This window comes from Ostrea edulis, chromosome 6, assembly GCF_947568905.1.
Source record: "Ostrea edulis chromosome 6, xbOstEdul1.1, whole genome shotgun sequence".
In the NCBI taxonomy this organism is placed as follows: Eukaryota; Metazoa; Mollusca; class Bivalvia; order Ostreida; family Ostreidae; genus Ostrea; species Ostrea edulis.
The window spans coordinates 93219878-93238439 of NC_079169.1; the positions used below are offsets into that span (position 1 = coordinate 93219878).

An 18562-nucleotide genomic window follows, 5' to 3' on the forward strand; every position below is an offset into this window, starting at 1 on the left:
GCTATTATTAGTAATTAACCTGACCACCTCAATACCTGACCAACCTGTCACACTTCACTTTACCGCTCTCAAAGTAAAAGTGGGATTACGGATGGGTGTAACTTAGGTTCAAGCCCAGTATTCTGATGGTCCGATAGTCCGACGGGCTGGTACTCCGACGGTCTAATATTCCGATGGTCCGATAGTCCGACATGTTGACCATCACCAAAAATTTTAATTAATAGAGTTAAAATTCATTTATGTCAGGCATTATTTTATAGACATTTACCAGAAACCGCAAAAATCGACACGGCCTGATTATGAATCAGACAATCAATTTCTGACCAAAATCATTCAAGTGTGAACTAAATCAGAGAAACTTGGTATTTATGGAAATTAAAACTCCTAACTGATGAAGTGCAGGTAAAGTATGTAGTAAATGACCCTTACCATCGCAGAGAAATTCAACCATTTTTTTTACACGGACGGACAAATGTAACGTATTAACGTTACATTTCTGGGATCGTACCTGGTCAATTCCAGGGTTTGGGGTATTCAACAATAACAATTTAAACTAATTGGTATGATTTTAGTGGACTGCCAAAATATACAAATATGTCCTAACCTTATCTAGGTTAATTATCATCAAACAGAGAATCACTATATCAATCAGAGGCAAGCAACGATAAACTAGTAGTGCTAACTTGACAAAATGTAAATCTAGAGCCCAGTTGCCCTCGGATTACCCCATATACTGTAGGACGCCTTATTCAGGACGGACAGTATATGTGGTAGCCCTTCAACCACTACACTCACTGTAGGATGCCTTATTCAGGACGGACAATGAGTATAGCGGCCTGGACGACGGTCTGTTCAGCCAATGCGGACGACACCAAAAACGAATTATGGCTAGCCTCTTTACTGGAGGTCAACCTCTTCGTGGCAGGCCAGACTTCTGATGGCCTTCCAAATTCACTCTCTAACTGTAAGAACAGGCGAGGAATTGTTTACCATGAATACTGTATTAGTACACATACTCTCGTCCTCTCTACTTGGCTGGGTCTTCTATCAGAATGGCACAGACGACTGTGGAGTCTCGGTATTTATACACAAATAAGATCACGTGATGTAAAATAACTAATTAAGAACTCCGCATGGTCGTACCTCAAATATCCGGAATCATTACACAAACATCATCAAGCTTTAAACCGGATTGCTTTGAAATCTGGCCAAAACACGTAACTTTTAAAAAAAATAATTATTGCCTTTCAATTTTACATGTATGTTTAATTCTTTCCATGTCTTACTCCCTGACATGATAAAATTCTTACATCATTTTGAGATCTAACTGACTAGGTCTTTGTGTATGATTAGGAATTTAGTATTCTATGAAATTATTATCAAGACAATGAGGCAAATGATATTTTGGTCGATGATGAAAGACTGCTACATGTGTTGTAAGTTTTAATCTGTATAATCAATCAAAACAAAATGAATGTTACAATGAGCTGTCGCATACAGAAAGTAAAATTTAAAAAAAAAACTAACTTGTTCACATTAATGGTATGATTGGGCAAAAATAACATTCATTCATAATACTTGCAATATCCATGTTTATGTTAAAATTTGCTCTTGCTCCAAGGCAACATTGCAACTCTGTTTCCATGTGAATTATAACAGAAAAACATGTTAGGTGTAAAAGATTGTCATTTATTAAAAATAATGAAAAATGTGAGTCCTAAAAATACAGAAAGAAATTGGCTGGAAGACATATACCCACATCTTGACTAGAAATGCAATATATAAAAGTAATACACAACAGCTAGCTCCCAACCACAAAATTGTTACAAAAAACAAATGCGATAAAATACAATATCATGAATCTTTATTGGAAGCAAAAGTGGTGCATAAAAAAGGCCATGAAAACCTAGGGTTGAAAAACTAGGTTTGAAGCACCCAGCACCAACCATGTTTGTTGGCAAAAAAAAAGGAAAGAAAAGAAAAAAAAGCTTTAAAAGCAAGCAGAGCAAACTATAAGGAAAAACAGAGCCCCGGTGTCATTATCCAGGTGAGTCAAGGCCTTATAAGAAGTGGCTTAATTGTAGAAGAAGTTGTTACGATAAGGCGTGAAATATGCCTCAATCAAAACAAATATTACAAATGAAGTATGTTATTGTGGTAAAAATCCCATCTAAAAAATTGGAATAAAACTCAAAATATCACTAAGTAACCGATTGAGATTGTAAAATGACGTCCATAACGAAAAAATGTTTACACTATATAATTATAGTTTATATCAAAGTTATTTTTAGGAAATGCAGCCAAGAAACAACATATTTATCCCATTCCTAGTAAATTTATAATGTTTATAGCATAAATATTAAGATAATGTCAGCTAATACTGTAAATATTTGTATGTTTTTAAGACTTTTACTGACCCCCTTTTTTGGTTTTCCGCTGTAGGACATCATTCTCCCCACTATTGCCAGACCCAACTTATCAGAATGTCTGTTACTCAAACACATACCTGTGGTATAAGCTGATGTTTTAAACATAGGAGGAATGCTGTTTTAAAACAACTTTCTATTTCTCTGATTTCTTAGTAAAAATGAGAATTATAACCAAATTTCCCCTTATTATGCAATTTTTTGCATATGATTAACAGATACCAGAGCTGACTAACAAATTGATAAAAAATGTAACATTATACAAATATTGCTGTTTTTGAGATCAATACAGTGATTAAGCCGCCTGAGCAGTACAATACTCACCGAGCCCAAAGGACGAGGTGAATATTATACTTCGAAGATGACTAAAATCATCGTATTGACTGAAAAAAAATCCCAGCAACATTCATTTTATTATGTGATTTAATTATTAAATTATACAAACGCATTAAGTTATCCATGCCATCTTACTTGTTGACATACTGGCCTGTTGGACTACCCGAATACCGGCCCGTCGGACTATCGGGCAATAGGAATACCGGACCATCAGAATACTGGGCGGTCACCAACTTAGGTAATTGGCATCTGCAATCTTGCGGCATTATTATGGAGGGTAAACACTATAAAATTTGACCATTTGTTTGTGAAAATCTATGGCATTAATTTATGCAGGGTTGTTAACATGGGGGGGGGGGGGGGGGGGGGTCTGTACTTTAGGATTTTCAGGCAATAAGGGGGGGGGGGCATTATAATAGGGGGCAATATGTTGAGTGGGCACTGTATATAGAGATACCACGAACTGTAAGTAAAGTGATACAAATTTTGATGTATGCATGGTGCATATGGTTTTAGCTGTTAGAATTGTTTCTTGCACGCAATGCCAACCGTTACACAGTACTGCCGTTTTGAAGGTCATATTCAAAAGACCCGGGGCTTCTATTTTTTGTGCCAGGTGCTTGGCGAAGGAACATTCACTACCTAAATTAGATGTCTATAGAGTGATGTGGCACTGGGATTGAAAATTAAACCCAGGCCCCCTAGTTGTGAAGCGAGCAGCGTTACCACTAGGCTACCACTACCAGTCAATATTGCAGTCATGGAGTGAAAACAAAATGGAAATTTTATTTCTGGGCTCTTAAAAATTTAAGATCAGAAAAAGTTTTTGTGAAGAACAGATTTATAACAGGTTGTGTTAAATATCGGGTCATGTGACACTGAAAAGGGAGATCCTCTATGGTATATTAAATATTTCTAACTTCATCCAACTCCTATCAACCTGTAATTTGAATTATCTCCCTTTGCTATATCAGGTTTGTGAATAGTCAAATGTTCCTTCTTTTAATACCATACTAAATGTAAAAGATACCAAGTGAGAATTATATATTAAGTTTTCATACAAGTTTTCCTTCTTTACCGTACTAAATGTAAAAGATACCAAGTGTGAATTATAAAGTTTTCATACAAGTTTTCCTTCTTTACCATACTAAATGTAAAAGATACCAAGTGAGAATTATATAGCTCATTATTTAGTTTTCATACAAGTTAAGGGGTTGCAGATCAAAGAATCTGATTTTAATCAAATTGCCTATCGTGTGAAACAGGAATTGCAGTCAGCATGCATGAGGGAAAGTGAAACAAAATCAATTTATGTGACAGTTTGAGACATTACATATAGCAATAAAAACCAAAGTTCACCATTACCTTCTATACATTCTTAATGATTACAGTAGATTTCTATCTTTATTCTTGTTAATGACGTATTAATATTAAATCATGGTGTTAATGGGTTGTCTCTGTGTAGATTGTCACAGTCATGAAACAATCGTTACGAAGTGTGTACTAAGAGAAGTTGTTTGGGAATGTCTGGGAGACAGGTTTAAAGGACATGTGTATACATTTGTAAGTAGTGGTCTCAATTTTAGTTGATATTCTGTGTAGAATGTATGCTTTTAACCATAATGTTACCAGTTAAGGGCATTTGCAAGCAAACTGAAAATATGATAAAATTTCATATGTAAGACAATATCAACTATGTCGCACAGGATTTTATGGTGCAATATTTCCAGAGAAGCTTTACAGTTTTTTTCTTTTAAGGTTATACTCTCCATAACAAGCACTTGTTTAAATGGCAACCATTCTTAAGAAAATGGAAGCAAACAGTGGCGGATTTAGGGGGGGCCGCAGCTGGCACCCTTCTCCCTAAAATTATCAAATTTAACGTAAATCATGGTCTCTTCTTCAGAAAAATTTAAATGATAAAAGAAGCAATAATTTCTTCCATTCACAGAGAAATAAATAACATCATCTTTTGATTTATTGAATTATTTTTATTGGGGGACCTTACATCCCCCCCCCCCCAAAAAAAACCCTTAAAATTTGCATCATTTTATCAATTTCACCTTATCATAAATGACAGAAAATCAGAATATATGGTACTGAACCATTGTTAGCTCACATGAGCTGAAAGCTCATGTAAGCTTTTCTGATCGCCTGTTGTCCATCTTTAAACTTTTTACATTTTCGACTTCTTCTCCAGAACTACTGGGCCAATTTCAATCAAACTTGCCCAAAAGCATCCTTGGGTGAAGGGCTTTCAAGATTGTTCAAATGAAGGGCCATGTCCCTTTAAAAGGGGAGATAATCACAAAAATGCAAAAATAGGGTTGGATCATTTAAAAATCTTCTTCTCGAGAACCACTGAGCCAGAAAAGCTGAGATTTACATGAAAGCTTCTTGACACAGTGCAGATTTAAGTTTGTCAGATTTAAGTTTGTTAAAATCATGGCCCCTAGGGGTTGGATGGGGCCACAATAGGTGATCAAAGTTTTACATACAAATATAGAGGAAAAATCTTTAAAATTAATCTTCTCAAGAACTACTGAGCCAGAAAAGCTGAGATTTACATGAAAGCTTCCTGACATAATGCAGATTCAAGTTTGTTAAAATCATGGCTCCTGGGGTTGGATGGGGCCACAATAGGGGATCAAAGTTTTACATACAAATATATAGGGAAAATCTTTAAAAATCTTCTTTTCAAGAACCACTGAGCCAGAAAAGCTGAGATTTACATGAAAGCTTCCTGACATAGTTTACGTTTGTTAAAATCATGGTCCCCGGGGGTAGGATGGGGCCACAAGGGGGGGAGGGGCGTGTCAAAGTTTTGCATACAAATATATAGGGAAAATCTTTAAAAATCTTCTTCTCAAAAACTACAGGGCCAGGAAAGTGGAAATTTACATGAAAGCTTCCTAACATATTACAAATTGAAGTCTATTAAAATCATGGCCTCCGAGAATAGGATGGGGCCACAATAGGGGATCAAAGTTTGACATACAAATATATAGGGAAAATCTTTAAAAATCATCTCAAAAACTACTGGGCCAGGAAAGTTGAAATTTACATGAAAGCTTCCAGATTCAAGTTTGTTAAAATCATGGCCCCCGGGGGTAAGATGAGGTGACAATAGGGGATCAATTTTTACATACAAGTATATTGGGAAAATCATTAAAAATCTTCTTCTGAAAAATCATTGGGCCAGAAAAGTTTACATTCACATGAAAGCTTCCTGACATAGTCCAGATTCAATTTTGGAAAAAAATCATGGCCCCCGGTAGTAGGTTAGGGTCACAATAGGGATCAAAGTTTTACATGTGAATATATATAGGAAAAAATCTTTTAAGATGAGCGAAGATGACTCAGGTGAGCGATGTGGCCCATGGGCCTCTTGTTTGTGTTTTCATGTTCACCCATCTTTTCCATTGTTTCTGTAACTGCTTTCTTCCTCCTTTTCTTCTAAAAATTTTCCGTCAATGAATTTGACAACGATTATTGTCTTTGTTCTGAAGACTGATGTCAGTAAGTAATATTAAAGGGGCATTGACATGATTTGAGCTGAAAATTTCATTTTTCCATTTTCATTGTTTATAATGCTTAACTAAAGTATTTCTAATGGTCAACCAAAATTTAAATATCAGTTGTTGAGTTACAAGTGAAATACAGCACTCGCAATTCTTTGTTATGTAAACAAGGCTCGTGCCATGTTTTTGTTTACATATATATTACATAATAGAAAATAGCATGTTTAAAATAAAATGAGATATGTGCCAAACACTAGAAACTAATTACAATGCAATTTACACAATGAATACTGCATGACATGTGGTATCAAAATTTGTGTTTTCTTCCCTAGATTGATATGATAGAAATTTTGTATACATGATTGAAAAGGAAATTAAGAATGCAGATGAAAACCTTACGACAAATTATTTTTTGTATTTTTGGAAACTATTTCTGGAGAATGGCTAAACTAATAAATGTACTGTTGTATTGATTGGTCTGTAAAGTAATATCCTAAGAGTCGATGACATTCAGAAAGAAATAAAACAACTAATAGAAGTGAAGAACCCTAGTATGGTGTAAATGACTTATAAATATTTAGAAATCTGTTTATTGGGATTCTATAGATAATTTTTTTTTTTTAGCTATTTTGTAGATTGAACTGTTTGCAGATTTTAAAGAACTAGATTAACGCAAAACTAAATTGACCCTCCAGGTCCAGCAAAAAAACCCAGTTCGTTATAGCCAAACTTCGTTTTAAAGTAAAACACAGTTATACTGAACCTCCAGAGCAAAAAACAGGTTAGTATAGCCAAACTCTATGTCCAATAAAGTTTTCGTTATTTTCCTTTCATTGATTAACTTCACAATAAGTGTGAATTTGTTTTAAGCATGTTTATTATATGCATGTTTTACTGTATACAACATCACAAAGATGTGCTTTGGCCTTATCAAACGGTTAAAAATCACTTTTTCTGTCTTCTGTTTGGCTGCCAAGGGTATGGACAACATACATAGACTATGATCAGGCCATCATTAAAAATATTTTTGTTTGATGTACTCCGACCCACATTTTTCAAGGTGGGTCGGTAGGTAGTTTTTTTTTTTTTTTTTTGGAACGTCATGGAATTTTCTAATTTTTCAAGTTTCAAGGGAACCAACAAAAAAAAATAAAAAATTTAATTTCAAATTGCTGAAAAAAAAGGATCGGGTAGGAACAAATTTGACGGGTCGGTCGGAGTACATCAAACAAATCAATTTTTATTTTTGGCCTCAAGTGGAGACGTATCATTTCTCATATCTGAATGTTGCTAATCCATAAAAATTGTCTTTGTCGATGTATGTACCCCGTAATTTCTGTTAGAAAATCTGTCTAAGTAGTTGACATTTTTACTGCTTTTTAAGTCATTGACTTTTGGGACATATATTCAAAACAAGAAATGCGATGGACTGACAGACATATAGATATTAACGACACTACACCCAGATTTTTATTAGAAAGTGCGCTATGATTGGAATCAGTTTTGGGGAAAATAAATCTGACCTTTTTCAATGTATATTGCTTAACTTCAGAAAAATCAATTTATTCTTAAATTTCAAGGCCAATAAATGAATATTTTCGTATCTGCACGTCCTTTTATGAATCTAGATCGATCTTGCATCATCATGATTTGCAAAAATTTGATGCACAAAATATAGCTACTTGACTCAACTTTGCTAAGAAATTTATAGATTTATTGTACAGATTTTCATGTCATGCACAATGAAGACGAAAAGTGTTCTGTTCAATTATGATAACAATTTGGAATATTCTCAAAGTTTGTTTGCAAAATTCATTTTGGCAACTAGTGTCTGTTTTAACATAGTTCCTGCCTCCTGGCCAATATTAATAAATTTCTTGTCTGTCCAAGTCATAATCAAAGCTATGTGCATGCAGCATTTGGGTTTCGCTCCTAAGAAATTTGCATGTCAGGAAATTAACCATAACAGGCCTGTACTTAGGTGAAGCATTGTGTGCTAGAAGTGGTTTATGCCAGGCAAATGTTTTGTCGTGTTTAATAAGACAATGAGAATTAATTAGGATTCATGTCAGCTTCCCCCAGCTTTATACCTGATTCAATAATGGATACCTGTATCTTAACATGAGTGATGTGGTTATACCTCTGGCAGACTATTTGCACACCTTGCAGGTGGATTGTCTCAGGTAGATCGCTCGTTAGTCTCCTATCGTTAATTTAATGATTTACATGATGATCGAGTGATGCAGGCATGTGATCATATTTTACAGAAATATTTTGGGAAGCATGCAGAATATAAAATATGTGTTTGTTTTTGAAAGGATTTTGAAATAGACAACAAATTGGTTTGGTATTCAGTGAAGCAGGAGAAGCTCAGCAAGATGTCTGCAGGAATCTGATTACCGAATGGTTAACTAGGGACCAGGGTGCACCAGAAAGATAGAGGTAGTAAAAAAAGTATATCACAAGATCTAGATTCGTGTGATATCGCTGAAACTATTTCTCTGATGCTAGAAAAATGTGTTTTATTAGAAAGGGGGATAGTAAAGTGAAATGTAAACCGTAGATAATTATACTATAAGTAATATTGCTGAATTGAATACTTTTAAAATACATAATTATGTAATATATGATCAGGATTGCCTTTCTGTTATAAGAATATTTTGTTTTGATCATTAAGTATGTTAATGTTTATGATGGATAACCACTGTACCAGATATTAATCACTGTGTCTGCTGTTTTTCCCGACACACGTGGAGCAATGAGCAATGTTATTTGTTTTGCAGGAATTTGAAATAACTTCCAATTACATCAACATGTCGTTCAGCCTGTAAAGGCAAGAAGGCAATTCTTTCAAGACAACATGACTGAATGTTTGAAGCCCAGAGTAAATGAAGCCAGGTAAGACAGGTGATATACAGGTGTGATTAATTTATTTCTTTACGTTTTACAATTTGTCATTTTTCGCTACTTTCTGTAGATATATTCCATGGATTTCTGCATACACGCATAAGTGCTTTTGCGCTCAGTATATGTACTACTACTGGTCAGTTTTCGGGCAATGCGAATTTCGTTATAAGTAACAAAGGTTGCTTTAATATTTCTGTGCCTTAGCCTCCCTCCATCCATTTTTGTCCCCCCACAGCAACCCGGAAGGGACATAGAAATACTGGTGTCTGTGTGTCCATCCGTCCCACTTAATATTGTGGACACAACTCCTCCAAAACCGCTCTACGGATTTTGTTTGAATTTTATAGAATTGATGGTTACCATATGTAGTTGATCATATTGCACCACCATTTTGATTTGATGAATTTTACAGGAGTTATGGGACTTTATGTTGAATTTGTGCATGCTACACTATAGGAACACTTTGTAAACACAACTCCTCAGAGACTGTCATATGGATTTTGTTCAAATTTTGCAGGATTGTTAGTCACAATATGTAGCTGATCATATTCAACCACAAGTGTTATGGGACTTTTGTGCTTCACCTTTTTTTGCGGCAGTGGGTGCATATATAGGGCTACGCGTAGCAATCTTGTCAGTTTTGAATTCAATGTGCTTAATTCTTTCGTGATTTATTTCTAGTTCGTTGATTTTAATGTTTGTTTATTTAAAGCAACCAACCTATTCACTTTCTGTTTTGTTTTACTTAAATAGTGAAGAAAACATTTATTTTCGGATGAGGGCACTGAGAGAGAAAATAACTGCACAGTTATTAGTATTTGAACAGTCGGTTTTCTGTTTTGATAATCTATGTTGTTATCAGCTCATTTAGAAAGGTGTTGGGTGGTAGGAGGTAGGAGATGTTTCTTCTTTTTAAGTGGGTGTTTATCGGCTGTAAATGACAGTGTATTTTTGTAAGTGTTGATTGGATCTCAAAGAATTAATTTCTAATTGCTAAGAAGGAAAATGTCAGCAGTGACCCCCATGAAGAAAATCAATTTATCATTTATTTTTCTTTTCTATATTTAAAAGCATTAAACACCAATATATTTGGCTGTTGTTGCCAGAGTCAACCAGTGTCCAGTTCTTTAAAAGCAAACCTGAACCATGGGGGAGCTTTTCTAATCAAAATTTGTTTTTCATTTGTCATTGTTAGCTTACCTGAGCTACAAGCTCATTGATGGGCTTTTCTGATCATCTGTTGTACGTCTGTCCATGAACTTGACATGCATTTATTTCAGGGTCAGTTTCAACAAAATTTGCCATAAAGCAAGGGGATTTCAAAGTGTTTAAATGAATTGTCAAACCAAAGGGGAGATAATTAAAAAAATAATTAAAATATGGTGGCTTTTATAAATCTTCTCAAGAACCATAGCTGGACTAGAAAAGACAAAACTTCCTTTATATTATTGGTATGCAAGCATAAGGTAGTTCAGATTTAAGTTTATTCAAATCCTGGCCTGGGGATGAGGAAGAAGTATGGGGGCCTCAATAGGGATCAAAGTTTTCCATAAGAATGAATTTTAAGGTCACTTGCCTAAACTTAGGTGACCTATTGCAATTGGTCTGTGTCTATCGCTGTGTGTAATCTAACGTGTGTTAACAACTGAACATTTTTAATTTCTTGATAATTGCCATTCCAATTCCTTTCAAATTTGGTATGAAGCATCTTTGGGACAAGGGGTGGACACAGATTGTAAATTTCAGGATTCATGCAATCCTAGGACCTTAAAGGCTGGGCTAAAACTGTAAAAAAAATAATTTTTTTTAACCTATTTTCAAAAATCTTCTCATCAACCGCATGTGCAAGAAAAACTAAATACATAACTAGTAATCCTAATTGTTCGCAAACAATTAGAGGGCTTTCCACCTACCATGATTTTAAAAAAGATATTTAAGACTATTCAAGATGATGTTAAAAACTCAAAAAAACCTTGAAAATAAAAATAATAATTTTTACGATGACATTGACCTCATTTTGAATGTCAAAGGTCATCGGTCTTCATGCAAGTGATCCCATGTCTCTATCTATATTAATGTAAAAGTTATAAGCTTAAAAAATGTTAGTCAAGACATTCAGGGGCAATAACTTTGTTTAGGGGTTTTTGGTTAGCTTCTCAAGTCTTAAAATACTATGAAAGACCTTGAAAATGAAAAAAAAAATTGATGATGACTTCGACCTTGACCTCATTTTGAAGGTCAAAGGTCATCGGGCTTAATGCAAGTGGTCCCATGTCTCTATATTATTATAAAAGTTATAGGCTTAGACAATGATATTGGAGACTTTCAGGGGGCAACAACTATGCTTAAGGGTTTTTGTATCCCTTTGATTAATTTTTCTTTGCAAGAGGGGTTTACTCTGTATTCATTAGCGAAGGTTTCCTGTCTATGACTTTCCGTTAAGTAGGAGTAACGATAACAAGGTTTTCAACGCGAGTCTCCGAAACTCACAGAAGGGTCAAAGTTCAAAGTTATAATGCATACTATCAAAACCAATCAAGAAGTCAATACTTACCCATATAATATTTCAAAGCTATCTTAAGCAGGAAAGAGAGTATAAAAAGTGCTATCTTTTCCTCTTTTCTGATGACCTTTGACCTTGACCTAATTTTGAAGGTAAAAGGTCAACGATCCTATTCCAGTTGGTCCCATGTCTCTACGTCAAACCGTTCTTAAAATCGACATGTTTTACGAATAAATTGCAAAACATAAAGAGGCATTAACTCCCTTTAGGGGACACCGAATCCCTTCATTTGAAATTCTTCGCTTCTACTAATTACCCACTATCCTTTAGCAAAGGTTTCATCCTCCTATCATTTACGGTTAAAAAGTAGTAGCGGTAACAATGATTTGTGCGAAAGGTCCAATAACTCCGTAAGGGGTCAAAGTTCAATTACGCAGGGTGAACTGTATTTGTTTCTCAAGAAGTACTATATGATGGACTATAAAGTTTTTCGATAAGTCTTATGACGGAAATTTTTTTTGATGGCAGGAAAATGATAAACAGAACAATATCAATAGGACTTTCCACAGAAAGGTGGAAAGCCCTAATGATGTAGAGCAGGAAGGCCACTACTAAAAGGGTAAATTTCATGATTCTCGGAAATGAGGCTCTGACTCCAGGGCGGGGCCAAACTTGATATTATATATATAGTATAAATATTATCTGTCCTTTTCAGGAATTGTTCATATATTTAAGTTAGATTTATATCTCAGAGTCTTTCCTCCCCCTCTGGGATTTATATATTCAGAGTCTCTCCTCCCCCTCTGAGATTTATATCTCAGAGCCTCTTGTTTCCTCTCTGGTATTTATATCTGAAGAGTCTTTCCTCCCCCTCTAAGATTTATATCTCAGTCTCTCTTCCCTTCTCTGGGATTTATATATCAGCCTCTCCTCCCCCTCTGGGATTTATATCTCAGAGTCTCTCCTCCCCCTCTGGGATTTATATATTCAGAGCCTCCCCCCCCCCCCTCGTCTGGGATTTATATATCTCAGAGTCTCTCCCCCCCCCCCTCTGGGATTTATATCTTAGAGTCCCCCCCCTTTTTCTAGGATTTATATATTGGAGCCTCTCCTCTACCTCTGGGATTTATATCTCAGAGTCTCTCCTCCCCCTCTGGGATTTATATCTCAGTCTCTCCTCCCTTCTCTGGGATTTATATATCAGCCTCTCCTCCCCCTCTGGGATTTATATCTTAGAGTCTCTCCTCCCCCTTTCTAGGATTTATATATCAGAGCCTCTCCTCCCCCTCTGGGATTTATATCTTAGAGTCTCCCCCCCCCCCCCTTTCTAGGATTTATATCTCGGAGCCTCTCCTCCCCCTCTGGGATTTATATCTCAGAGTCTCTCCTCCTCCTCCTCTGGGATTTATATCTCGGAGTCTCTCCTCCCTCTCTGGGATTTATATCTCAGAGTCTCTCCCCCCTATGGGATTTATATCTCAGAGTCTCTCCTCCCCCTCTGGGATTTATATCTCAAAGTCTCTCCCCCCTCTGAGATTTATATCTCAGTCTCTCCTCCCTTCTCTGGGATTTATATATCAGCCTCTCTTCCCCCTCTGGGATTTATATCTCAGAGTCTCTTCTCCCCCTCTGGGATTTATATATTCAGAGCCTCTCCCCCCTCCTCTAGGATTTATATATCTCAGAGTCTCTCCTCCCCCTCTGGCATTTATATCTTAAGAGTCCCCCCCCCCTTTTCTAGGATTTATAGCCCTAGGGGTGGGGCAAAAACTGCCCAAAATTGACAATTTTTCAAAAATCTTCTTCTCAAGAACCACACACATGTAAGAAAAACTAAATGCATAGTGATGTAGAGCAGGAAATCCTCTACCAAAATTGTAAATTTCATCATCCCCGGGGTAGGGGTTCTGACCCCAGGGTGGGGCAAATCTTGTTATATAGTGTTTTTGTGTAAAACACTTAAATTTCATATTCTTTAATGCTATTGATACTAAATTGAAAGTAAATAGATATTTAGAAAGAACAGGTAGTCCTTTACCAAAATTGTAAATTTGATTATCCCAGGGGTAGGGGTTTTGGTATCAGGGTGGGGCCAAAATGTTCAGTTATTAAGTGTGTGAACAATAGACATTTTTAACTTCTTCTTGATAACTATTATTCCAATTCTTTTCAAATTTGGTATGAAACATAGTTGAAACAAGGGGAACATAAATTGTAAATTTCAGGATTCCTGCACCCCTGGGGCCTTAGGGGCGGGGCAAAATCTGCCCAAAAATTACCAATTTTCAAAAATCTTCTTCTCAAGAACCACACACATGTAAGAAAAACTAAATGCATAGTGATGTAGAGCAGGAAACCCCAGTGATTTTTTTTTGTTTTTCAAACTACCACCCCTCCTTTTGAATTGGGAAAAAATAGCGACATTTTCCTCGAATTGGGAAAAATCATTCATAGTAAATTAAAATGGTAAAGATGCATAAAATAATCAAATAACAATTTTGTTGTTTGAGGTTTATTTCAGATCTGATTTAAAATCATAAAAGAAATCATTATTTAACATTAAATATGTATTGGAAGTCACACCTTGTGTGTGTGTGTGTGTATATATATATATATAATTTACTTTTTCTAAAAAATACTTATTGTCTAATTTCATAAAGAAAATAATAAATTATTAATTCACCAGCATTTGTACCCATAATCTTGTAAATATTATATTAATAAACAAGTTTCCAGAATGTCTCTCCTGTTTGTATTTTTCGGATTTTAGTAAAACCCTATACTGTTGGCCACTTCCTGTTATTAGCCTGACCCTACATATAATGGCGGTCAAACTAAACTGTCAACAGTGTGGCTTAATGTGTATCTGGAAACTATATACTTCGCTGCATATCTGCTTATATGGATGCCTCTATTGTTTTACATATAATGGCGGTCAAACTAAACTGTCAACAGTGTGGCTTAATGTGTATCTGGAAACTATATACTTCGCTGCATATCTGCTTATATGGATGCCTCTATTGTTTTACATATTCTTTACAAAACCTTTTGCATGTGCAGTGGTTTGGAGAATAAAACTGAAGAAAAAAACCGGATTTACTATTTGTCAGCAATATACGGTAACCTTTTTTTTAAATGGCCTAATTTCCCTAGATTTGAAATTGGGAAAAACATATTTATATAATTGGGAAAAAATAGCTAATATTAGTTAGGGGAAACAGCCAAATATCGGTGGCATTTTGGCCCCCAAAAAATCACTGAACCCTCTACCAAAATTGTAAATTTCATGATCCCCGGGGTAGGGGTTATGACCCCAGGGCAGGGCCTAACTTGTTATATAGTGTTTATGTGTAAAACACTTAAATAACATTTTCTTTAGTGCTTTTGATACTAAATTGAAACTAAATGGATAGAGCAGGTAGTCTTTTACCGAAATTGTAAATTTGATTTTCCCCAGAGTAAGGGTTTTGACCCCAGGGTTGGGCCAAACTTAGTATATATAATATTTATGTGTAAGTTAGGAATAGCAGAAAAGGATGTACAAAAAATGGTGAATTTTACAACCCAGGGTTATGACTTTAAGATGAGTCCAAATTAATCATATCTTTTGATGTTTTAATGCTAATACACCTATTTAAAGCTTTTCATCAGTGTATGCACTTTTGAGGGCAGTGAAGTTTTAAGAACACATCTTGTTTTATACTGTTGCTGGACATTAGAATTTAGCTTAGATATTTAGAACAGGAAATTTTTTCTAGCCCATGGAAATATTAATACTTTTTCACTAGTATTCAGTTGACCAATAAGGCCTGTGGGCCTCTTGTTTAAATTTTATAAGGTAAACTTTACTTTTTAGGCTGATTTAGGTTGTGGTTTTGTTTACTGATTCAGACATTTCGTGTTTGATTTAACCCTTTCTCTACCGGCACATTTTAGAAGGTTTTTAGGACTAAATGCCAATATTTTTAAAATCCATATAAATCTGTATGTACCCCAATCCGGGGTAGGCATATGACATAATTTTGTTAGGAATTTGACAGGGAACAATTTTTTATGAAGTTTGTCTTGGTATCCCATGACTTTAAAGAGGTCTACGGGGTCAAAGGTCATATAAGTGCACATTTTCGCAATTTTTTTCCCTCTGACATATATATAAAAGACACATCACCTCATACATTTGAAATTTCCTATTTTTCACTCTAATCTAGTGAAAGGGGTTGTAATATATATATATATATATATATATATATATATATATATATATATATATATATATTACAACCCCTTTCACTAGATTAGAGTGAAAAATAGGAAATTTCAAATGTATGAGGTGATGTGTCTTTTAAAATACTACAAAAACATCACAATCAAATTAATGAATTTTATTGATAAACAAATATGTTAGGTTGTTAAGTATCAACACTCATAGTACAATTTTGACCATAATTTGCCTCTGCATCCATTTGACACAATTTAAACATAATTACATTGCATGATGATTAGGAAATGCCACATTATTTTAAAAATATAATCTTTGAATAGATCTTAATCATTTTAACAGGTTTTTAACAAAAAATATGATGAAGGGAATTAAGGTCAAAGGTCATAAAATGGAAACTTCATGCTTTTTATACATATCCATCATTTTCTTATAATATGATGTTTTGTCATTATGTTTCACTAAATAGAATAAATATTGCAACATTAAAACAAAGATCTTTGCTGTTAATCTAATATAATTTAATTTTTCGTATTCAAATATATTTGGTTGCTAAGTAACGACACCATTTTAAATGTTATAAAAAATTACTACCTGTTTTCCTCCCAATATTCAATGTATACGAATGTTCCAGTACTTACTATCAATCATGAAATTTAAATGTACTTGCATCATATTTAACAAAAATGTTCTCATTATTCAACCTCTGAAAACCTATTTCTGGACATAATTCTTGATACTGGGTTGTTACGATAGGGGCATGCTTTGACCAATATCTGTCTGTCCACCGGAACTTCACAGCAGACATGTATAAGATAATTCCCAAAAATCTGGGGAAAAAAGTATTTCTTATACTTAGCCTCATAAACTAATGTATTGTCAGAGCTTTTGAATACTCAATTGGCTCTGTAAATGTTTTCTATAATTAAGGCCCTCTGAAAATTATGTGTTTATTTACTTATGAAATTTTATAACGTCTCCATATGAGTGAAATATTCTCGAGAGGGACATTAAACAATATTCAATCAATGTAAGAGGTAATTGTAGTACACATTTCAGATGCATGTGTTAGATGAACAGCCAGATTAATTTTGGTAAAGGTAATCTTATTATAATGCATTTTATTATTCATTTTAAACTGGAAATCACTGTCACAATATCGTAATACCTGTACAGCTCCTCATCAATGAGAGGCCACAAACTTCCTTGGGAAGCATATGACAATCCTTCCCCTTAGATATGACCATCTCGGCATAATGGTTGGTGGCAACAGAGATGGAGATAACAAAATTTTCTGTCAAAAATAGCTTCATAAAAGCTGCAGTACTCTGAATAATTGGGTCCCATATCTGAAAGGAAATTGCAAATAAAACATCATACCTTATTTGTCAGCATTTAAAACACTTGTCATACCTTATGATTAGAAATAGAATAATGATTTTCCGTGTTTTGTCTCTTTTTATATGTATGCGATACCTAGTAATACAACGATAAACAGTAAAATGATACACGTATATCAGTGTACCATAATGCCATGATTCCATTATTTGTGAATATATTATCTGGATTTATTTGAATGTTAACCATAAATGTATACGGATTTAATCCTATATTCAACCTCAAACAGTCATACTAACTGAATGCCAGGTTGTCGCTCCGAATGAAATGCCACAGTTCTTGGATCAGGTGTCCTTGTGTCCTCCACATCGTCATCCTTCCAATGTATGTCTGGATTTGCCAGCAGACTGTCGCTAGCGGAGGATACCTGGGAACTTCCCACTAAATATTGGAATTTCAATACCCAGTGAAAAAATTACAATTAAGAATTATTGGTTTATTTCAAAGCAAAATATAAGTTTCATGGTAGCAAGGGACAGTTTTGCACAAAAATACTGGTCAAATTTATTTAAAGATAGAGTTGTCCTATATTTGAAGTGATAAGGGATTGCATACATGTGTTAGAAATGAATGGAATATTTCATTATACATTGCGAGTGTATTTTATGACAGTCATAATATTCACATGTTATTGGGTATTTTGTAAGTCATAATATTCACATGTTATTGGGTATTTTATAACAGTCGTAATATTCACATGTTATTGGGTATTTTATGACAGTCATAATATTCACGTTATTGGGTATTTAGTAACAGTCGTAATATTCACGGTATTGGGTATTTTATAACAGTCGTAATATTCACACGTTATTGGGTATTTTATAACAGTCGTAATATTCACATGTTATTGGGTATTTTGTAACAGTCATAATATTCACATGTTATTGGGTATTTTATAACAGTCGTAATATTCACATGTTATTGGGTATTTTATAACAGTCGTAATATTCACATGTTATTGGGTATTTTGTAACTGTCGTAATATTCACGGTATTGGGTATTTTATAACAGTCGTAATATTCACATGTTATTGGGTATTTTATAACAATCGTAATATTCACATGTTATTGGGTATTTTGTAACTGTCGTAATATTCACGGTATTGGGTATTTTGTAACAGTCGTAATATTCACACGTTATTGGGTATTTTATAACAGTTGTAATATTCACGTTATTGGGTATTTAGTAACAGTCGTAATATTCACGGTATTGGGTATTTTGTAACAGTCATAATATTCACGTGTTATTGGGT

At 34.6% G+C, this 18562-nt stretch overlaps 1 protein-coding gene and 1 long non-coding RNA gene across 6 annotated transcripts in view; one reads left to right on the forward strand and one right to left on the reverse strand.

The window, feature by feature from the left end:
* The window catches only part of LOC125683814 (tumor protein p53-inducible protein 11-like), a 102115-nt gene that overhangs the window by 14272 nt on the left and 69281 nt on the right, over nt 1-18562 (forward strand). The window contains exons 1-3 of one of the 5 annotated variants that reach the window (XM_056142753.1): nt 6924-7064; nt 8602-8725; nt 9067-9181. In XM_056142753.1, the coding sequence (XP_055998728.1) occupies nt 9144-9181 (38 nt within the window). In that variant the 5' untranslated portion in view covers nt 6924-7064; nt 8602-8725; nt 9067-9143. Of the gene's footprint in view, nt 1-6923; nt 7065-8167; nt 8467-8601; nt 8726-9066; nt 9182-18562 lie in introns of those variants that run through there. The other 4 variants (XM_056142754.1, XM_056142755.1, XM_048925285.2 and 1 more) reach the window with 4 other exon arrangements.
* Nucleotides 17558-18562, reverse strand: part of LOC130047479 (uncharacterized) — a 13457-nt gene continuing 12452 nt past the window's right edge. The window contains exon 3 of the long non-coding RNA XR_008796369.1: nt 17558-17691. This is a non-coding gene — a long non-coding RNA (uncharacterized LOC130047479). The remainder of the gene's footprint in view (nt 17692-18562) is intronic.